At 64.8% G+C, this 20,615-nt stretch overlaps 3 protein-coding genes across 5 annotated transcripts; 1 reads left to right on the top strand and 2 right to left on the bottom strand.

The window, feature by feature from the left end:
* Positions 1-278: 278 nt before the first annotated feature.
* On the bottom strand, positions 279-5,180 carry ABCB6 (ATP binding cassette subfamily B member 6 (LAN blood group)). Its single transcript, XM_082762864.1, has 19 exons — positions 4,614-5,180; positions 4,379-4,516; positions 4,115-4,304; positions 3,741-3,833; positions 3,455-3,647; positions 3,252-3,373; positions 3,060-3,169; positions 2,909-2,974; positions 2,674-2,799; positions 2,515-2,591; positions 2,368-2,431; positions 2,207-2,292; positions 2,048-2,105; positions 1,786-1,890; positions 1,512-1,686; positions 1,253-1,365; positions 1,048-1,142; positions 689-757; positions 279-587 (listed from the first exon to the last, which is right to left on the bottom strand). Exons 1-19 carry the CDS (start codon positions 5,127-5,129, stop codon positions 458-460), a joined length of 2,526 nt encoding a protein of 841 aa, XP_082618990.1. The 5' UTR covers positions 5,130-5,180; the 3' UTR covers positions 279-457.
* Positions 5,181-5,924: 744 nt separating this feature from the next.
* ATG9A (autophagy related 9A) lies at positions 5,925-14,685 on the bottom strand. The gene is made up of 14 exons (XM_082763332.1): positions 14,543-14,685; positions 14,203-14,246; positions 13,715-13,779; positions 13,283-13,444; positions 13,038-13,179; positions 11,352-12,100; positions 10,874-11,027; positions 10,515-10,694; positions 9,715-9,960; positions 9,284-9,504; positions 8,705-8,822; positions 8,337-8,559; positions 8,046-8,188; positions 5,925-7,963 (listed from the first exon to the last, which is right to left on the bottom strand). The coding sequence occupies exons 1-14, from the start codon at positions 14,643-14,645 to the stop codon at positions 7,958-7,960; spliced, it is 2,556 nt and encodes an 851-aa protein (XP_082619458.1). The 5' UTR covers positions 14,646-14,685; the 3' UTR covers positions 5,925-7,957.
* On the top strand, positions 14,113-20,555 carry ANKZF1 (ankyrin repeat and zinc finger peptidyl tRNA hydrolase 1). Of its 3 annotated transcripts, none has more exons than XM_082763334.1 (15): positions 14,113-14,265; positions 15,087-15,259; positions 15,370-15,472; positions 15,830-16,014; positions 16,271-16,386; positions 16,667-16,820; positions 17,046-17,268; positions 17,443-17,544; positions 17,724-17,903; positions 17,979-18,092; positions 18,664-18,937; positions 19,112-19,223; positions 19,338-19,505; positions 19,613-19,683; positions 20,298-20,555. In XM_082763334.1, the coding sequence occupies exons 1-15, from the start codon at positions 14,181-14,183 to the stop codon at positions 20,416-20,418; spliced, it is 2,181 nt and encodes a 726-aa protein (XP_082619460.1). In that variant the 5' UTR covers positions 14,113-14,180; the 3' UTR covers positions 20,419-20,555. The 3 variants fall into 3 exon arrangements, with proteins under 3 accessions (XP_082619460.1, XP_082619459.1, XP_082619461.1); XM_082763333.1 differs by lacking the exon at positions 14,113-14,265 and adding an exon at positions 14,798-14,990; XM_082763335.1 differs by lacking the exon at positions 14,113-14,265 and adding an exon at positions 14,799-14,990 and having other exon boundaries at positions 17,748-17,903.
* The last annotated feature ends 60 nt before the right edge of the window (positions 20,556-20,615 follow it).

The raw sequence follows: 20,615 nt of genomic DNA, 5'->3' as shown, positions 1-20,615 counted from the left end.
GAGGCTGCTGGCTCAGAGCTGCGAGCTGGAGGGGGGCAAATGGGGGCACAACGGTGGGGGTGGCAGCACGGGGGGGACAAAGCGGGCACCGGCTGCACTGCTCCCTGCTTCCTGCAGCCCTCGGTGCTGGTGGGATGGGGACAGGGACGGGCTGCTGGGGTCCCCCTGGCACAGGCAGTGCCCCCCCCTTGTCCCCATCCCTGCCCGCAGCGCAGCCCCCAGCCCCGGGGAGCCTCGCAGGCACCTTGCCCAGAGCACGCAGGCACGGAGCTGGGAGGGATCAGGTTTAAGGAGCTCCACACCAGCAAACCAAACGGGTACAAACGCAGCGGAGTGTCCAAGCCAGTCCCTGCCGCTCCTGGCGCACACACGGAGCCGCAGCCGCCGGCGGGGGTCCCCCGGCACCACGGGGACCCCGAGCCTTGCTTCGGAGTCACAGCGGAGCCCCCGGCCCTCCTCACGGCCCCTTCTTGCTGCCGGGGGGCTTCTCGGTGCGCCGCTCCTTGCTCTCGCCCTCGTCCCCAGCCTGCTGCTGCTGCAGCCACATGCTGGCGTACACGCCGCCCTTCTGCAGCAGCTCCTCGTGCCTGCGGGGACAATGGGGGGGGCTGCAGGCTCCTGAGCCGGCCCCAGAGCCGGGGTCCCCGTGGGTAGGTGGCACCAAGCCCCCCCCGGCTCCCTCGCTCACCTCCCGCGCTCTGCAATCCGCCCGTCCTTGAGCACCAGGATCTGGTCTGCGCCCACCACGGTGGAGAGCCTGCGGGGAGAGGGCGGGGGGGGGGTAAAAAGGGGCTTGCACAGCGCCAGGAGCTGCTGTCCCATGGGGTGGGGGGTGAGGAAAGTCCCTGCTCCTCCTCAGCCAGCCCAAGGAACCCTTGGTGATGCCCCAAGCTGGCCAGGAAAGGTGTCTGAGCACCAGGATGCGCTGCTCCAGAGGATGCTGTGGCACATCTGTGGGGCTTGCCCTTCCCCATGCCCTCCGAAATCCTGCCACCCCGCTGCAGGAGGGCTTTGTGAGCTGGATCAGCCCCTTCCCCCCATCCCTACCTGTGTGCCACGACGATGCTGGTGCGGTGGGCGCACACCTTGGCCAGGGAGGCCTGGATGTTCCTCTCCGTCTCCGTGTCCAGCGCGGAGGTGGCCTGGGGGAGAGGGACGTGGCCACGGGAGGCAGCTTGCCAAAAAGGGGGCTGCTGCAGGGCACGGCTGGGACAAAAATAAAGGAGCCGGGGGGGGGAGGCTTTGCCCTTACCTCGTCCAGCAGGATGATGCGGGGGCCCTTCAGGATGGTGCGCGCGATGGCCACGCGCTGCTTCTCCCCCCCGCTCAGCTTCAGCCCCCGCTCCCCCACCTGGGTGCTGTACCCTGAGGGCACAAGGGCAGGAATAAAACGTGCTGCTCCCTCCGAGGCAGGGGCAGGACCCAGAAGGATTACAGGGAGAGGCAGAGCAGGGCCAGCAGAGCCCACCCCGTGAGCCACGAGGGCGGGGAAGGGGGCGGCGGGGTCTCACCGTCGGGGAAGGAAAGGATGCGGTCGTGGATGTCGGCGGCGCGGGCTGCCTCCTGCACCTCCTCGTCGGTGGCCAGGACCCGGCCGTAGCGGATGTTGTTGGCGATGGTGTCGTTGAAGAGCACCGTGTCCTGGGGCACCACCCCGATGTGGGTGCGCAGCGACGCCTGCTTCACCTGGGGAGGTTGTGGGGTGGGGTGTGTGGGGGGGGAAGGCTCGTTCAGACCCCACTCCCGGTGCCCCGCCGCCCCCTTTCCCCACCCTGCAGAGCTTACCTGGGAGATGTCCTGCCCGTCGATGCGGATGCAGCCGCCCCGCACGTCGTAGAAGCGGAAGAGCAGGCGGATGATGGTGCTCTTCCCCGAGCCCGAGGGTCCCACCTGCGCTCAAAGGATTTGGGGGACACCAGAGGACCCCCCCCCCAGCTGCTGGATGCGAGGGGCTGAGCGAGGAAGGACTGTCCCGCTTTAGGGCCGGTCCTTCACCCCCATCATCCCCACCACCTCCTCGCCCCAAATCCCACGCTCCTGCTCTCACCAGGGCCAGGGTCTGCCCAGGCATCACGGAGAAGGAGACGTCCTGCAGGATTTCCTTCCTGGGAGAGGGAGCAGAGCTCAGGGCCACCTCCCGTCCCCCCACGTCCCCGTGCCAGATCCCATGGCTGGCTTCACCCCCGCCCTGCCCAGCGCCCCGTACCCGTCCACGTAGCTGAAGTGCACGTTCTCAAACTCGATGCGCCCGGCCTCCAGGTGCAGGTCTCCGGCGTTCACCGCGTCCTTCACCTGCCGGGCAGAGCGCCCCGACCTCAGCACCAGCCCCAGCACCCTGGGAGGGGGTTCGGGATGCAGCCCCCTCACCTCCTGCTCCTCGTGGAAGAGCTCGAACATGTTCTCCATGTCCACGAAGGAGTTTTGGATCATCCTGGAAAGGGGGGCAAAGAGCGGAGGGGAGGGTTTGGGGAGCTCGCCGCGCGCCGTGCGCTCCCGGGGAGGGGGCAGCAGTACCTGTAGTACGTCCCGAACCAGTTGAGCGGTGTGTAGAGCTGGATGATGTAGGTGCCGAAGAGGACAAAATCCCCCACCTGGAAGGGCCGGGAGGAGACGTGGCCGTCACCCCCAGCGGCAGGACCCCCCTCCCCGGGGCAGGGCTGGCCCCGGCCTCACCTGCAGCTTGTTCTCGGTGACGAAGTAGGCGCAGAGCAGCGACCCCGCCAGCAGCCCCATGCCGATGACCAGGTTCTGGGTCTGGTTGAGGAGGCCCAGCGAGGCGCTCACCTTCCACTCGGAGAGCTGCAAGAGGCGAGGTGCTCCGTGAGCCCCCCCGAACCACGGCAAAGCCCCGTCACCGCCCAAAAATCCCGGCTCCTTCCCCTCCACCCCGGTGCGGAGCTCCCCGTGCCTGGTACTTGACGATGGCCTCGTTGAAGCGGTTCACCTCGTAGCTCTCGGCGTTGTAATACTTCACCTGCGGGACGCAGGGCAGGGCTCAGCACCCTCCCCAGCGCCGGGGGGGTGATGCTCAGCACCCACCCTCCCCCCTCCGTTGTCACCGTCTCGAAGTTGAGCAGCGAATCCACAGCCCGGGACTTGGCCTCGTTGTCCCGCGTGTTCATGTCCCGCCGGTACTTGGTCCTCCACTCGGTGATGAAGATGGTCAGAGCTGCGGTGGGAAGGGGCCGTGTCGGTGCGGGGTGGCCAGTAGCCCGGCACCCCCCCTTTTTTTCTTTCCCCATCGCACTCACTCAGGTAGAGGCTCATGCACACGAAGATGATGAGGCCGAACCAGGCGCTGAAGACGGAGGTGAAATAAACGATGCTGATGACGATGTCGGCGACGGTGGGGACGATGCTGAAGACGATGTAGCTGCAGGGAGGGGACAGAGGGGACATCAGGCGAGGCCGGTCGGAGGGGTGAGCCCGGCCAGCTCCGCGGGCTGGCTCTGACCTGAGCAGGCTGTTGATGCTGCTGGTGCCCCGGTCCACGCTGCGCAGCACCTCGCCGGTGCGGCGGCCCAGGTGCCAGCGCAGGGACAAGCCATGGAGGTGGGCGAAGAGCTGCACCTGCACCTGCCGGTTGGTGAACTGCTGCACCCACACCCACAGGAAGGTGCGCAGGTTGCTCACGAAGCCGGTGGAGCCTGCGGGGGGACAAGGAGGGGCAACGGGTGGGGATGGGGTCCCCCCAACCCGCGGTGTCCCCACGCTGTCTGTCCCCAGCACCCCGTCCTTACCGGCGCCGCCGCCCTGCAGGAACTTCAGCCCCACGTAGACGCAGACGGTCCAGGCCAGGGTGTGCCAGGGGGCACCCTCCGTCAGCTCGTTCACTGGGGACAGTTGGGCACGTGTCGGGGCAGGGAGCACTGCTGGGTGCCCCACGGGAAGCAGCCCCAGCACCCAGCTCCTGCCAGGTCCCTGCACCCTCCCGGGTCACTCGTGTCCCCCCCCGCAGCACTCGGTGAAGCAGAGGGCGGCCGTCCCAAAATGCAGCATCCCTTGGGGTGTGCCAAATTTGCTCTGTGATGGCCAAGTTGGGGACACCCCCAAGCCTCCTGACAGCGGGGACAGGGCGTCCCTGAGCCAGGACAACCATCCCCGGGCACCTCACCGATGTTCTTGTAGTAGATGGGGACGAAGACGTTGATGGCCCGCTCCAGCCCCATGAGAGCCATGCAGAAGAGCACCAGCCCCTGCAGCAGGCGGTTGCCTTTCGGCCACATGTACTGCGCCAGCAGCCGCAGCTTCCTCCGAAAATCCTTCCAGGTGGAGCTGCTCCTGCCCGCGTCCTGCAGCAGCGGCTGGGGGAGCGCAGAGAAAGAGGGGTCACCGAGCAAGAAAACCGGCCCCGATCTCCCGGGGTCCCGGGACTCACCTGGCTGTTCTCCACGTCCCGCTCCTCCTCGTTGACCAGCAGCATGTAGGGCTTGTGGGGCAGCCCCGGCGCCTTCATGCCCAGGACAAAGAGCAGGAAGGTGCAGACGTAACGCAGCAGCCAGAAGCCAAACTGCACCTGGGGGGGGAGAAGGGTTCGAGACGGGCACGAGACGGGAGAGGTGAGGCCCGGGGGGTGGGCGGGTGCCCACCGACCCCCTTCCCTGCCCTCTTACCTTCTGGTTGGTGTCCCCCAGCGCCCACCACCACAGCGGGCTCCTCCAGCACACCAGCGCCAGGTTCTCGGCGGCGAAGGCCAGCGCCCAGAAGAGGAGGAGGACGGTGCCGTGGCCCCGCGTGCGGTCGTGCGCCAGCACCCGCGTGCGCTCCAGCTGCAGGAGGGCCACGGCGCAGCCCCAGCTGAGGGCCCAGAGGCAGGCGTGCAGCACCATGTACCCGTACAGCCTCCCGGGCCCCCCTACTTGCCACAGCAGCCCCCCGAAGGGCTGCAGGGCCAGCAGCAGGGACAGCAGGACTTGGGCACGGTAGAGGGGCGAGCGAGGGATGTATTTGGGCTCCATGGCGCGGCCGAAACGGAGGTAGCAGGCGTACTGCAGGGCTCCCAGCAGCAGGCAGACGCTGAGCAGCACGGCGGGCACCAGGGTGAAGAAGAAGCAGGGCTGGAAGCCCCCCTGCACCCACGCCTGTGCCACTGAGCCGTTGCCCTCGCAGTAGCCCCAAAGCAGCGCCATCCTCGCCGGGTGGGGGGCTGCGGGGAGAGAAATTGGGGGGGAGAGGGGGCTCAGTGTGTGGGGTGGGGGCACAAAGGGTGCGGATGGATGCCACCAGGGACCTACAGGTGGGGGGGTGACACGGGGGCGATGTTGGGGTGCCCTTAGGGGACGTCCCCCGGGCTGCGCGCACGCCGTGCGCCCTCCCCAACCCCGGGACCCCTCCCCAGCCCCCCGGGCAGCCGCTCCCCGTCCCCTCCCGTCCCGTCCCCGTTCACCTGCCCCCGGCCCCGCCGCCTCCCGGTGTCCCTCCCGGGCTCGCTGCCTCCTCCAGGCCCTGGCACCGCCTCTCCGCCGCTCCCCGCCCCGCCGGGCCCGGCCCTCCCCTCTCCTTCCCTCCCTTCTTCCCCTTCCCTCGCCCCGTTCCCGTTCCTCCCCCCCCCTCTCCACCCTCTTATCTCCTCGGGCAGCCGGGCCCTGGGGCTGCTGATAGCCCCCGGGGAGAGGTCGGGCAGGACGGGGTGCGCCCCCCCCCTCCCCTCCCTTCCCCTCCCCTCCCCGGCACAGATGGAGTCGGATATAAATAAATGAATTTATATTTAGCTCCTTCCAGCCGCTCTTGGCAACCACGGCAGGCCCTGCGCACCTCCAGGCTCCCTGTGCGTCCCCCTCCGTCACCCCAAAAGCGCCCCAAAAGCACCCCACAGCATCCCACCCCCCCCCCCCCCAGGTCCCTGGGCAGCACAAGCCCTGGTGCTGCTGGCACCGCAGCATCCCCCCCCCCCCCGGTGCGGACAGACAGACGGACACGGCTGATAGACCCCTGATAGGCTTTTATTCGTCGTGAGGGCTCCCCGGGCACCCCCATGCCCACGGGGCCGAGGAAACGCGGCTCGCCATGCACACGGGACACCGACCACACAAGCACGACATGCGGCGAGGGGCTCCTGGCCGGCCTCTCCCTCCCTCGAGCCCGGGGAAAGGCACAGGGCTTTCCCCCCCCTTGCCCCAAAAACGCAGCCAGCCTCCAGCTGCCCAGCTTGGGAAGCGGCAGCAGTGATGCCAGGACACCCAGATGTGGCATCCCACAGCCCTCGGGGCTGAGCTTGCCTTCAAGGCCATCCGTGCCCAGCCTGTGCAATCCCTGGAACATCACCTCGGTCACCTCCCTGCCCGGAGGGAGCCCGGGTGGCACAGGCTGGGAAGGTTTTGCTCCCTCTTTGCTCCCTAGCTCGGCAGAGATCGCCACCACTCGCAGGTCCCAGGGGTGCAGGGAAGCCCAGGGTTGAAGAAGGAGCCCTGATCACCGCCTCCACCCTGTCCTCGGTGCCACAGGAGCAGCAGCTGGCTCAGCACCCTGCGCCTGGCCCGGGCTCAAAGGGCAGGGGGCAATAACCTGGCAGGGGAAGCAAGGTCACCCTCTGCGCTCCAGGAATGGGAGATTGGGAGCTCCAGAGCGCTGCTGGGCACGGCAAAAGCAAAGCATCCCTGCCGGAGCCGAGGGGAGCGAGGTGGAAGCAAAGCCTGGCACTGGGGAGCTGAAATGCAGAGCCTCACGGGCTGCCACTGGGAGAGAGGCGAGGGAAAGCAGAATGATCTCGGGGCCTTGGCCAAGGTCACGCTGCGCAGCCAGGATCCTGATGCCTTCCTCCATCCCCCCCCCCAAGGGCTGGGCTAGGGTTTGCCTCTCCCTTTTTTGGTTCAGGGCACCCCTCCTTCCCACGCGAGGCACCAGCCAGCTGCTTTGCATGTGGCCTCCACAGCAGCTGAAGCAGAAGGATGGCCTCGGGAAGGAAGGACGGAGCCAGGAGCCCCTGGGGGAAGATGCGAGACACACTGAAGCCTTTGTCTGGGCAGGAGGGAAGGCCGGATACCACAGAAATGGCCACGAGAGGAAAACAGACCCATCACGGACCGGGCATAGCGGGCAGGGAATCGATACACAGGGCACAAGACCTCCACCGTGGGCTCCGAGCAGGCTGCGTGCACTCCTGGGTGACACCAGGCTGCACCACGCCAGGGGCTCCTTGGCACTGCGAGCACATCCCACGGGCACCGCGCAGGGCAGAAAGTGCCACCTTAGCCCCAGGACAGGGCAGGGAAGGACAGCAGAGAGCCAGGACTGCCACCCCAAGGTCCCCTCCTTGTGTGCCTGCGCCAGGGCAGCCGTCATGGGAGCCGGGGAGGAGCTGGAGCATCCCCGCAGCCCGGAGCTGTTCCCAGCAGCTCTGAGTCCCAGCCCGACACGCAGAGCAGCAGCTGGGGGCATCCTGCTGCAGGGTGCTGGGGCAAACGGGTGGGCGACTGCCCCGCTGCTGTCCTGCTCCAGCCGGAGGGGTGCAACATTGGTCCTCTCTGGGAGGGGGAACGCGGCGCTGGGCACCCCCAGGGCTGCAGGCAGTGCCCCCAGGGGACACCAGCTCCCTGCCTTCGTTCGGGAGGCAGCTCCCAGCTCCCCATGGCCGGCTGGAGCTGGTGCCTTCTCCCCGTCTCTGCCACCAGCAGCCGCCACCTCTGCGCCCGTCGCTGCCAGTCCCGTCCCGTCCGCTGTCCCAGGCTCCGCAGCGATCCTCCGGCACAGACGACACAGACGTGAACACAGACACAGGTTATGTACTCACACACGCGTCCACCCCACGAGAGTCAGAGTGGCGCTGGCTGGACACGAGGCGCCGCCGCCGCAGAGCCACCAGGCTGGCAGCTTTGTCTCTCTCCGGCAAAAGGATGGCAATAAAACGGAGCCCGCGACCACCCGGTCCCCTCGGGATGGGAGAACCAGGCTGACGCCGCATCCTGCTGCACAGGTGGTCCCCAGTCTGCATCCCCCACGAGATCCCCAGTCTACAAGGCTATACCTGCAAGACAGAGGAGGGATGTGGCCCTTCCTGGGACCGGCACCCTCACCCCGTATCCGGAGCCAGCAGCCTTCACCCCTACCTTGTGGATCTGCGGTGGAAGCTCATCCTCCGAGCTCTCCTCTGGCACGGGCTCTGGGTGTCTCGCTGCCTGCCCGTCCTCAGCCCAGCCTCCCAAGGGGAGGCGGGAGAAGTGCGACGGGGCTCTGTGCACTGTGCCGGGGTCTGCAGGAGGGACGAGGAGGGGGATCAGTTAGCGGAGAGGGGGGCCGTCAGTCTTCTGGGGCAAGCAGGTCGCTCGTGCCAACCCCGCACAGGGCATCGGTTGTGGGATTTGAGGCTGGAGCTCAGCTCCCTGCTGTGGCTCTCGTACCTGTGATGCCACCGTAGCGCCGCTGGAAGCCAGTCTGCAGCGTGGCCGTCTCCTCGGCAGGCTGCCGCGGCGAGGAGAAGGGGTAGCTGGCAGAGCGAGGGATGGGGACGGGGGCACCCCGCTGAGCGTCCAGCTCCTCGTGGGCGCTCTCCCCGCTCTCGTCGCTCTCCCGCCGGTGCCAAGTGTGCCGCTCGGGCTCCAGCTGGGCGTGCTGCTTGTGCAGCTGCAGGACCAAAACACGAGCAGGTCAACCACGTGGGGAGAGCCCAAATTCCCCCATAGGCCCTCTCCGCAGCTCACTCCGACCCCCAAGGAAGGACACCGCGGTCCTGCCACCCCTCCGGCCAGCCCAGCTTCAGGCTGCTCACCTCGTGCATGTAGAGCGCGTGGAGACTCATCTCGGTGGAGGCGTACTCTGAGAGAATCATGCTCTGCAGCTGACCCTCCCAGGCACTGCTCCCCGAGCTCACCGTCCTCGCATCAGCACTGCCACGGGAAACACGAGTGAGGTTTGCTGCCCAGGGGGCCCCCATCACCCCTCCAGACCCCTCTCTGCTCTAACGCCAGGCTCTCAGACTCCCATGCTGGATAGGAACAGGAGCTCTGCAGCATCTCCCCAAGTCCCCCACTCCAGGAACACCATCACAGTGTGCCTCTGTGCTAGGGCTCAGAGCTCATCAGCCTCTCACAGCCAGAGCAAGCAGCACCCAGCACCAGGGCAGGCCCTATTCCATCCTACCCTTCATCCCCAGGAAGGGTTGAAGGCTGCCTCTTCCCCACCAGGGGTTTCTCAACACCGTGGGCCCTACAGAAGAACACCAGAGCCCCAGTGCCACCTCTTGGGGACAACATAACCCTGTGGGCCTAACTCTCCTTGTGTAGATGGCCCTTGCTGTCCCAAGCTACAAGTGCTTGGTCTTCCCACCCCGTTCCAGCCTGCAGCTTACCCAGAGGCCGTCATGGCACTGGCACCCCGAGGCTGGGTGCCCTCTCCGGCCCTTCCTGCCGTCTGGAAGCCACTGGGGGGCTGCTGGGCAGACTGGAGCGGGGAGAAGGAGCGCAGGGCCGAGGCCACTTCGGAGAGGTGGCGAGAAGCCTGCCCATCGCGGCCCACATGGAAGCCCAGCGCCGCGGAGCCCGCTATCACATTGGCAATCAGGCTGTGAGGCTGCAGAGTCAAAACGGAGGGAGAATCACTGCCCTGCGCAGAGACCTGGAGGCCCTTCCCTAGAGAGCCAGAAGCAGTCCCAACGAGTCCTGATCCACCACGTTTCACATCCCAGCACAGCCAAGGGCAAACTTTGCCCAGAAGGTCCGATTATTACAGCTTGTTGGCACCCTAGGAACACCCCACGTCCCCCCCCCCATTCCTAGGCACCTCCGACTCCGACTGCAGGGACTGGATGGAGCTGAAGAGGGCATTTTCGGGGAGCACAGCCTGCTGGGCCAGCGCCACGCTGCTGTCGCGGTGCACCCGCTCCTTGAGGAAGCCGATGAAGGCCGTGCTCTCGCGGGGCGGCTGCCACTTGGGGTTGGTGATGGCGAAGTGCATGAGGGACAGCTCCGTCTTGCCATCCTCCGCCTGCTGGTAAATGGAGGCCTCCGTCTTTCCTGCTGACATCCACTGCGGAGCACAGAGAGGTAAAGAGGGTCAGGATCTGCTTTATGCCCGTGCCGAGCCCAGGAATCCCACAGCTGGTTTGGGCCACGGCTCTGTGCAGAAGGCGAGCGCTGTACCAAAAGCCCTGTATTAGTACAGCCCTTGCAGCCCACCTTCCACCTCCACCCCAAAATATCCAAGGGAACTAGAGAGATGAGGGCCAGTCACAAAGAACAGAGCTGAAACCCGCAGCAAGAGCAGCTACAGCCAACAAATAACTTCTTAAAAGCTGCCTGCCACAGCGAGACCACCCCTCCCTAGCTCCTGTCCCTTTCACTAGGGAGTCCTTCCTGATGAGCAACCCGCATCCCCAGGCACAGCACACAGACCGATCCTCTTTCACTCCAGAGTAGGTTTTGTCCAAAGGGAAAGGATCTCCCATCTCCCCTAGGCTCCTTGTCTCCCGGGCAAAAGCAGCCCAGCTGCCAGGAGCGGTGCTTTACAGCCTTTTCAGTGCCTGAAGGAGCAGATATGATGTGTGGGGCCCACGCTGCCCTCCTGCTCCCTGCGGGACCTACCGCCGGGTGGCCATGCTGGCGCACGTCCATCTGGGCGAAGGAGCAGGTGTCGCCCACACCCACCACCTCCACCGTGAAGTTGCGGAAGAAGTCGACGATGTCCAGGGACTTGGGCCGCAGGCAGACGATGAGGATCAGGGGGGTAATGATGGGGCTCAGGAGCTCCTCCAGGATGAAGACCTGAGCACAAAGACGGCGGGCTCAGCGCGAGGTTGAGGAGGTCAAGAAAGCTGCCAGCCCCAAAGCCAGCTCCAGCCCGTTTTCTGGGGCTGGGGGTCTCTGAGAAAGCTGCCTCGATCCTCTGCCAGCCCAGGGATGGGAGAGAGTTTCCATCCCAGCCCCTCGCGTGCCAGGCTCACCGCTTTGTACTGGAAGAGCTGGGCAAACTCGTCCCTGGTCTCGTAGCGGTGGGCATTGCCCTGCCAGTGGTCAGGCATGTAGTGGATGTGCGCCAGGATGACTCGCAGCAGCTGCTCTGGGCAAAACACCAGGTGCTGGTCGGGGATGAAGGACCTGCAGGGCAGGAAAACGTCAGCGTTCCTGGAAGACCTCGTCCTGGGGTGGCAGGGCGACTGGCCCGCATCGCAGCTTCACCTGTGGCCTTCACTCCAACCCAACCCCTCCTGCCTGCCCAGCCCCGGGATGTCACTGTCCAGCTCCAGCAACACCCCCACACCATCACTTCATCCCTGAAGGCATCTCCACAGCGTCCAAGCTCCCCCTTTCTCCTGCCTGCCCCACTCCGAGCCCCCAAGCCGTGCCCTTCACTCACACAGGTTCACGTCCACTTGTAACCTAGGAGTCCCTCAGCACGGGGGCAGCCCGGACCCACCTCACCTGCACACCGTGATGCCCACCCCTAGCAGGGTGACCGTGGTCAGGACGTGCTCGACAGCCAGCACGTCTTCGTCGTAGATGGTGAGAGCAATGAGCACCGCCAGGATGGAGCCAGCAAAGAAGGCCACGTTCTTGGCCACGATGGTGAGGAGCGGGGAGATGAAGCAGTTCATGTACTTGGAAGCTGGCTTGTAGCCTTTGCTGAGGCGCGAGTGCAGTTCGTGGTCCAGCTCGTTGAAGTGACGGAGGTAACAGCGGCCGTAGAGAGACCAGCAGCGGGCCCCCAGGCTGCCCGGCTCCCGCTTCAGGATCTCCGTGTAGCTGAAGAAGGCGTAGAGGATCTGCCAGATGAGGATGAGAGGGCAGAGGAGGAAGTTGGCGATGCCAATCCAGAGGATGCGAGTGCTGAGCTTCTCGGCCAGCTCCAGGCGGTTCCCAGCCCGCTTGTACTCGGCCTTCAGGCTCCACTCGTTCTCGAAGAGAGAGCCAGGCCCCCAGAAGAAGATGAGCTCGAAGTTGTACTTGAGCCCCCGCGTGTAGAAGACGGTGTCTCCCAGCAGGGGCAGGCGGAAGCGGATGGGCAGCAGCGACTTGTTCACCATGGCCACCATGTAGTTCTTGAAGCGGAGGATGCGGTGGTAGATGTCCAGCTCTGTCAGCTCCTTCTTGTGGATGCAGATCTGGTGCTCCTTCTGGATCTGCACGATGCGGGCCTGCACCTCCTGCCAGGTGTAGTAGGGCAGGTTGGACTGTAGGGGAAAGCAGCGAGGTTAGGGGCAGGCTGGGCCCACCCAAACAGCGGGTCCCAGCACGCCCCTCAGGGCATGAATGAGCCGAAATCCTGCCATCAGGCACCTCTTCCTGCACTGCCTCAGCCTGCAGCAGCGAGCAAACCCCACGCCTTGCCCCAGTGCCCTTTCCCCCTCGCTTTATGGAGGTGGCTGTTTTCCAGCTGCTGGGGAGGCAGGAGCACAGGCCCAGTCTCATGTGAATCCTCCCAGAGCTCACAGTCCTGTGTTTGGAGTCAGCAGCAAGGCACAGACAGGGGAAGGGACTCAACCAGCACCCCAGACGGAGCCTGTGAAAAAGCTGGGGACAACCCAAGCCTCGTGGCTCCACCCCATCTTTCTCAAGACACAATCTCTCCTCAAAACACGCGCACACACCCTTCAGCGTTGTCTGTCAGAGCAAGGACTCTGGACGAGGATGTACGTGCAAGCCTCAAAGCCCAGCTTTGACACACTGATCAGCCTGTCTTCAGCAGCTAGGTAGCTCCACGCCCCAGTTTCCCCATGACAGTTCCAGTAAACGAGGAAGCTGCTGCCCTCTGCTTCCCAGGGAGGCCTGAGGATGCCCTCACTGATGTCCCTTCTGCTGAAAGGCACCGCAGAAAAGGCCATCGCAGGAGAATAAACATACTGGGTGGCAGATGGCAGAAGCTCGTGCCAACACAGAGAGGGGTGGAGAGCTGGGCAGAGGGGTTCACAGGCAGTAAGTTGGCTGCTGGAGGGATTGCCATGCAGTCACATAGGCTGGGATGAGCTGAAGCAGGGGGACAAGAGCTCAGCACAAGCCTCCCGGAGAAGCTGAGCACGGAGAGGAGTGGAGGTGAGCTGCTTCTCGCCACACGCCTCCCGCTTCCCTCAGCAGCACCACGTGCAGCCCTTGGCCCAGCTACTTACTTACCATGGGGATGCGGAGGGCGTTGATGTAGAAAGAGTGAATCTCCCAGTAGCAGCAGATATTGTAAATAAATTTGACAAGCCGGTGGATCCAGAAAACTCCAGCTATCACCAGGATGCAGATGAGGAAGCTGTTCGCCTGGATTCTGCAAGCAGGAAGAGCACAGAGTGGGAATCGAGCCCAGGGAAGGAGATCTCAGTACCTGAAGAAGCAAGAGCAGTGGCTCACGTGCCCTTGCTAGCACCTACCTCGCACTGCAGACATTTGGAGGCAGGAAGGCATCAGGTAGAGTCACCTTAATGGGCTCAGTTGGATGCTGGCTGTGATTTACTGCCTTGTTGGCGAAGAGGATGTCATAATCCACGCAGCTGATCAGAAAGGTGGTGAACGCCACCACGAAGATGAACTGCCTGTGAAGAAAGGGAGAAGCCGTGAGGGAATCACGCTTCTGCCCCCGCAAAACGTGAAGCAGGCAGGACACAGGGTCACACGTCACGAAGACGCAGGGTCACGCACTGCCACGGCAACAGTTCCCCAAAATGAACCGAAGGTTTCGGCACGGGTAACTCTATCGAGGGGTGGACAAGATGACTGTAAAGGGCATCCTCCTGCCCACCCAACTGCGGTAACCATTCCCCAGCAGCTGTCACAGCCCCAACAGAAGGGCAGCCTGCACTTACATGAGCTCAAAGATCTCCCCGATGAGCATGCAGGTGAAGCCATTCTTCTGGTGCAGGTTATAGACGTGAACGCTACAGTCAAGGAGAAGAATCTGGAGGCCCCTTCCCTCTGACACAGGACGGAGAGGCTGTTGTCCCACGGGCGACCACAGGCTCTCAGCCAAATCCCTCTCCATCACCTACAGGCCTCCCAGCCCTCCTCAGCAGGGAGCTGGTTCCCTCCTGGCATGGAAATGCACAATGCCCTGCTAAAGCTCCCTTGGGACAGCAAGCCCAGCCCCAACCCAACCCCATTCTTCCCCCACCTAGCTGTCAGAGAAGGATTATGTCCCAGCACAGGGCACAAACTCACGAAAGCTCTCAGGCGCAGGACAACACAGGGACACCCGCAGACAGAGGGTCTGCCACCCCACAGCCCCTCCAGAGCTATGGGGGACGGGGGCAGCCCCCACCCCAGCTCCAAGCCATGCCCAGCTGGGAAAGGATATCCGAGAGAAGAAGAGGTCCAGGTTCTCTATATGGTGCCACGGAGCTGAAGGGAGAGAGACAGGGTGAGCAAGCAAACCAACACCACCCCGCTGCCCCCAACCCCACAGCCCCACACCCGCAGTGCCCCCCGACCCCAAACCCCTACCCCTGCTCCCCCAGCAGCCTGCCAACCTCCCATTACAGTCCCCTTGACCCCATAGCCTCCCACCCATGCTCCCCATAACCCCAAACCCCCACCCCCGTTCCCTCGGGCCCTACACCAGCCCCTTTTTTCCGTTCCCCCCCATTCCCCTCGGTGCCCCCCGATACCCCCCGGTGCCCCCATTCCCCCCGGCTCACACTTGGCTCCCTCGGGGACGTGCACCAGGAGGTCTCCACCGCCGGGTGGGGACTCCGTGGAGGAGCTCTCCAGCCTCTGGTACTGCGTCTCCAGCTGAGCCATGGCCGGGACCCCCGAGGACACCCCCCTCCCCCCCGGCCACCACCACCGCCACCGCTGTCCCCCCCCTTCGGGGGCCGCCCCACAGCTCCGACCAGTGGATGGCGGCGGCCGGTAGGGGAGGAGAAGGATGTGACGGAGCGGGGCGGAGCGGGGGACGGGGCTTAGGGCTGCCATCACCGCCGGGGGGGACCCCGGAGAGCCTCTGGGGGGGTCCCCGGAGGGTCCCCGTGGGGGTCCCGGGGGGGATGGCGGCGCCCCGCAGCCTCTCGGTGTTCGTCGCCGCCCAGGACGCCGCGCTGCTGCACGGGTTGTCCCTTGTCACCCGCTTCGCCTTGGCAGGGCAGGGTGAGTGGGGACCCCCTCGGGGGCTTGCTGCTGCCTGGCAAGCCCCATAAAGGGTCCCCGAGCCCCCCCTACACAGCTGCTTTGTGCTTCTTTCAGGGCAAGCTGCTGCCAGCCCCGGCCAGGAGAAGGGCGGCGGGGTCCCCGAGGTGCCCCAAGTCCCCGATGTCCCCCATGTCCCCGATGTCCCCCATGTCCCCGATGTCCCCGAGGTCCCCGAGGGGCTGTGGTGCTCAGCCTGCTCCCAGCGCTTCAGCAGCCGGGACGAGCAGGTGAGGAGGGGTCCGAGCGCCCTGCAGGGCTGCTGGGACGTGTGGGGTCTCTTGGGGTGGGTGCTGTGGGGCTCCGGGACCCCGCCGGCTGACCCCTTTTATCCCCGCAGGTCGAGCACTACCGCCTCGACTGGCACCGCTTCAACCTGAAGCAGCGGCTCCTGGGGCGCCGGACGCTGCCCATGGAGGTGTTTGAGGAGAAAACCAGCGCAGGTGAGGAATGGGGACGCCTCAGCAGGGCCCAGAGTCCATCAGGGGCCTCTCTGGGGTTGTTTTTTCAGCTTTCAGCTGCCTGGGCTGGTTCACAGCTCTGCTGAGGGCTTCTGGAGGCCTCATCGCTGCTCCTGAGCCCTGCTGGCCTGTCATGGTCTACCTGAGACCCTGCTGGTGCATAGCTGGGGGTCCAGAGCCCCAGACCCCATATCTCCCCTGCCCACAGCCTCCTTGTGATACGTAGGGTATTGCACAAGACATATTAGGGCTGTGGGCAGGTCCGTAGGGCCAAACTTTTGGGGAGGCTGTTTGCTGATTTTTGTCCTGCCCCGCTGTCCTATCTCATCTTCCCCGCAGGTGATATTTCCAGCATCTCGGGGTCTGATTCGGAGAGCTCGGATGCAAGCAGCGAGTCCGAACCACAGCCCCCAGCCAGCAGCAGCCCCGGGCCCCCGCGGCTGCCCCGCTCCCACAAGGTGCTGCTGCGCAACGCGAGCGGGCAGCTCCTCTCCGCCTACCGCTGCGTGCTGAGCACGGGGAAGGCAAGTCACGGCCCTGCTGGCTGGGAGAGGGGACGCAGAGAAGAAGGGGAGCACTGGGGTGTAGCTTTCACCTGCCCGAAAATCCCTGGTGGCTCTTTATGGGAAGGGTGGGTTCTGCTCGCCAGGTCAGAGCCCCAGGCGATGAGACGCTCCCAGGAGTGTGGCTGGGGTGATGCATGTGCCAGCAGGGGGGTGTGCTCTGTCCTGGGGGACAGCAAGGGGATCCCATAGGTGCTAGCAGCAGTGTCTGTCTCAGGGTGGCAGCGAGGAGCCGGAGGAGCTGGCAGCGTCACTGCAGAGCCTCAGCACAAACACCTGCTGGGTTGTGCTGATGATGGGCGGCGGGCACTTCGCAGGAGCTGTGTTCCGGGGGTGAGTACGGGGGAACGGGGCTGGGGTTGCCCCTCTGGGCAGAGACAAGTGGGTCCAGGTGTTGAAGGGGCTCTTCTTCTCTCCCTGAAGGCCAGCACCTCCTTCCTCCTCCATCGCAGTGCTTACCGCAGCCTGGGCACCAGCAGCTCCTCTTCTCTGGAGGGCTGGCTAACCCCACTTGCACTGCAGGAGAAATGTTAACCTTTGGGGTCCCAGGGAGCATCAGCTCACCTCCTCTCTGTGCACAGCTCCCATTGCTTACGTCTGCCCCTCTCTGCAGCCCCCAGGTGCAGGAACACAAGACCTTCCACCGCTACACGGTGCGAGCCCGGCGAGGCACAGCCCAGAGCCTCCGGGACGCCCAGACCCCAGGGTCAGCACCCAGGTCTGCTGGAGCCTCCCTGCGGCGTTACAACGAGGCCGCGCTGCTCAAGGTGAGGAAGGACTGCAGCCCTGAGCTTTTGGCAGGGAGAGGTGGTCGTGGCCAGCACTTTGTGAGGGTGCTGTGCTGCTGCCAGAGGTCGTGTGCGGGCTGTGAGCTCCGCAAGGAGGTCAGGGCGCAACTGGGGCTTCTCTGTCCTGGGTCCGTGCCTGTTCCAGAGCTGCCTGTGCCCACGCTGTGTGCTCAGGACCCCGCGGTGCCTCCCCTTCCTACGCAGGACATTCAGGACCTGCTGACAGCCTGGGCGCAGCACCTGGAGGAGGCTCAGCGCATCTTTCTCCGGGCCCCCCGTCACAACCGGGCGCTGCTCTTTGGCGGCAGGAACCCCCCACTCAGCCGGGGCGACCCCCGCATCTGCCACATCCCCCTCAGCACCCGCAGGGCCACGCTGCGGGAGGTGCTGCGGGTTCACGCCGCGCTGGCCACCCTACAGGTGTACGGTGAGTCGGCCCGGCCCTGGTGCTCAGAGCAGCTGGGGTGCCACGGTCCCTCTCGTGACCCCGTGTGCGTTACGGGGTGGAGGTGCCAGCTCTCCTGCCCTCCATCCATCCATCCATCCATCCCCGGGGTGCTCCCTGTCCCCGGGCAATGACAGGAGCACCCGTACTGCCTAGGGAAGGACACGCCACTGGAGGACATCCTCGGGTCCCCCCGGAAAGGGTGGCAGAAGCAGCAGCGGGCAGCTGGAGCGGATCCCCTGCAAAAGGACGCAAGCGGTGAGTTGAGCTGCCAAGGGTGGCATGGCTCTGAGCAAGAGGAGGAGGCTGGTGTTAGGGCCAGCAGGTTTGCATCCTTGCAACGGGTCCTCTGTGGAGAGTGGCCTCGTGCTGGGCAGAAGGGGGAGGTGTGCCTGGGTGGGAGCCCCAAAGGATTCATGCTCGGTGTGGGGCTTCAGCCCGTGTCCTTTCACCTCCCTCAGCCCCAGAGGATGAGGAAGAGGAGGAGGAAGAGAGCCCCGCAGGGGAACTGGAGACTGTGGAAGTGACTCTGGGGACCTTAGACCTCCGGGAGTTCGAAGTGATGCCCAAGCGAAACCGCAAGCGGAGGAAGAAGAGGAACAAGAAAGTGGAGAATGGTGAAGGGGGAGAGCTGTGCCTGGGGTGCAGGCTGGGCTGTGGCCCTTTCCCTCACCCCTCCTCTCCCTCTGCAGGGCTCCACACCGAAGAGACGGGATGCTCCAATACCCAGGGTGGGCAGCCAGGCCCGGAGCTGGTGGCAGAGCTGCAGGAAGAGGCTGGGGCTGAGCCCCTTCCCTGGGCTGGAGGTGAGCGGGGTCTGGAGCTGGGCACTGTGTGCTGGGGCCTTTGCAGCAGCAGGAAGAAAAAGCTGTCACTCTGGGTGCCAGAGAGGCTGCAGTGCAGCCACGTGCCTTCGGGTGAGCAGTGTGAGCAGAGCAGTAGCTGAGCGTGCTGTTTCTGCTGGGGTGAGTGGGATTTAGGGAGCAGCAGGCGGCTGTGCTGTGACAGCAGGCCTGAGAGGTTGCAGGTCAGCTCCCTGCAGAGCCTACAAGCTGATGGCAGAAGGGAAAGTACCCAGGGACACCAGATCCGTTCCCCTGGCTCCTGCTTCGTGAGGCAGGCAGCACCTGGCTAAGGCATGGGCATGGGGTCGGGGTGGGTTTCATCTCAGCAGAGAGCGTGGCTGCTCTCAGCACTGCCATGGTGCCCCGTCACGGATGCTGAAGGTGTGGAGGTCCTGCAGGGCCCAAATCCAGCCGTCAGGACGATGCCTTAAACAGCACTGTGTTGGTTTTCTGGTCAGACCCGAGCACTGCTCTGCCCTGGCAGCCAAACGGCCCTGTAGCATCAGACTCTTCTGCTGTTCCTCCCTCACAGGAGACCCTCGGACCCAGCTCCGCGATACCCTGTTCACAGCCTGCAAGACGGGGGACGTGGGGACACTGCAGCACCTCCTCGGCGTGCCAGAGAGCAGGGAGCCCCCGGAGGACAGCGAGGACGGGGAGGACGCACAGCACCTGGATCTGCCCCGCTCCCTGCTCAACCAGCCCTTGGACGAGGACGGCTTCACCCTGCTTCATGTGGCTGCACGTGCTGGAAAGGCTGAGGCTGTGCGCCTGCTGCTGGAAGCTGGGGCTGACCCTGCGCTCAGGTAAGGCCGCAGGGCACAGCGGGGTGGGGATGTGCAGCCTTTCCCCTTCTTGGCTGCGAGACGCCAGCCTGCTGTACCCGTTGGACACCTTCAGGGGCTCGCTGTGCTCACAGCCCGGCGGGCCACGAGGCAAGGAGAGGGCAGGGCTGAGCTGCTCTCCCTGCTTTTGCACAGAGACCGCCAGGAGAGGACCCCCTACTGCGTCTCTGCTGACAAACCCACCCGCAACACCTTCCGCAAGTTCATGGTGGACCATCCGGACAAGTACGACTACGGCCGGGCCAAGGTGCGTGCCTGCCCTCGCCCTCTGGGGGACCCAGAGCAAAGCGTCCTGTTCCTTACCCACTCGTCCTTTTGCTCCTGGGAGCTGCTGACTAGCCCCAACCCTTGCTGCCCTCAGGTGCCGGGGCCCCTGACCCTGGAGATGGAGGCCAAAAAGCTGGAGAAAAAGCGGGCGCAGAAAGCCCAGAGGAAGCAGAGGGAGCAGGCGCAGCGGGAGGAGCGGCAGCGCTGGGAGCAGGAGGAAGGGGAGAAGCAGCGGTTCGCAGCCCTGTCCGACAGGGAGAAGGTGATGCCTGGCACAGGGAACGGGATCCAGCCTGGCTGGGGCAGTGCTGATGCTGTGGGGTCCAGCACAGCGGCTCTTGGGGTGCTGACCTATCTTCTGCTCCCCAGAGGGCCCTGGCTGCTGAGCGGAGGCTGGCTGAACAGAAGCAGGACGGGGCCACAACAATTTCCAACATCAGGTACCAGCCCAGGCAGCTTGGATGTCAAGAGGAGGGTGGTTGCTGTCAGTCCTGGCCAGAAGTGCTCCCTCCAACCAGGCCCTGGCCCTTGCTTTTAGTGTGATGTTGGTCAGCACAGCCGTGCCCTGCCCTTTTTGTTCCAGTTCCTATTCCCAGTCTAAAGCTATCCCTGTCCACTCTATTCCCAGCAGTGCTTTTATAAAAGCTCTCTCACTTTCTTCCCCTGCCCCCCTAAAATATTTTACGGATGACAGCTCGCTCTACTTGCAGCCAGGCCCCCAGCCTCTCTTCTGCCCCTCTCTCACCCCACCTGCAAAGTCCCTTCCCTTTGCATGTGCTGCTCTTGGAGGGGGTTTAACAACCCCATAAGGGGCCCAATTCCACCGTGTTCAGCCTGCCTCGAGGTGCCTCGTGGTATTTCCACAGAGCAGTTCCTCCAGGGAGCGTGCCGCATCCAGGCCGCTAGGTGAACCCTGCGCCTGCGCACGCTGGTGCTGTGGGACTGCTCCTTCACCTCCCAGTCCCTAGCTCAGCCACTAACTGTCCCTCATCTGTCCCCCTGCTGTTCTTGCAAGCATCCCCTTCGCTCAGGGCCACCTCTCTCTTTCCTACAGTCGCTGCTGGCACTGCGGGGAGTCCCTGCTGGGCCGGATTCCCTTCCACTACCTCGACTTCTCCTTCTGCTCCACCGCCTGCCTGCAAACCCACCGGCGGGCCCGGGCTGCCCACACGTAAGCCTGGGGCCATCTTCCAAGGACCAAGGTGGTGGAAACACAGCTGAGCGCTGCAGGAGAGCCAGGGAGCAGCGCTGGGCAGGGACTGAGGTGGCCACATCACGCTGCAGCAGCTATGGCAGGAGTGGGTGTGAGTGTTGCTCAAGGGAGGACGCTACAGCAGGGAGGCCGGGCTGGGTTGGTGCGCAGGGACAGGGC

The sequence above is a fragment of the Aythya marila genome (assembly GCF_965140915.1).
Source record: "Aythya marila genome assembly, chromosome: 6".
Taxonomy (NCBI): Eukaryota; Metazoa; Chordata; class Aves; order Anseriformes; family Anatidae; genus Aythya; species Aythya marila.
Note: the sequence above shows the minus strand (reverse complement) of the source record. Positions and strands in the feature narration are given on the sequence as shown.

Excerpts from the sequence above, each read along its gene's own strand:
- ABCB6 (XM_082762864.1), bottom strand. The coding sequence starts at position 5,129 with ATGGCGCTGCTTTGGGGCTACTGCGAGGGCAACGGCTCAGTGGCACAG. Across the intron at positions 2,293-2,367 it reads TCTTCCACGAGGAGCAGGAG|GTGAAGGACGCGGTGAACGC; the intron begins GTGAGGGGGCTG and ends TCTGCCCGGCAG. Across the intron at positions 1,891-2,047 it reads CTGGGCAGACCCTGGCCCTG|GTGGGACCCTCGGGCTCGGG; the intron begins GTGAGAGCAGGA and ends CTTTGAGCGCAG.
- ANKZF1 (XM_082763333.1), top strand. The coding sequence starts at position 14,891 with ATGGCGGCGCCCCGCAGCCTCTCGGTGTTCGTCGCCGCCCAGGACGCC. Across the intron at positions 15,260-15,369 it reads TCAGCAGCCGGGACGAGCAG|GTCGAGCACTACCGCCTCGA; the intron begins GTGAGGAGGGGT and ends TTATCCCCGCAG. Across the intron at positions 19,684-20,297 it reads ACAACAATTTCCAACATCAG|TCGCTGCTGGCACTGCGGGG; the intron begins GTACCAGCCCAG and ends TCTTTCCTACAG.
- ATG9A (XM_082763332.1), bottom strand. The coding sequence starts at position 14,645 with ATGGCTCAGCTGGAGACGCAGTACCAGAGGCTGGAGAGCTCCTCCACG. Across the intron at positions 10,695-10,873 it reads AGCTCTTCCAGTACAAAGCG|GTCTTCATCCTGGAGGAGCT; the intron begins GTGAGCCTGGCA and ends CTTTGTGCTCAG. Across the intron at positions 8,560-8,704 it reads ACGCGCTCTACATGCACGAG|CTGCACAAGCAGCACGCCCA; the intron begins GTGAGCAGCCTG and ends TTGGTCCTGCAG.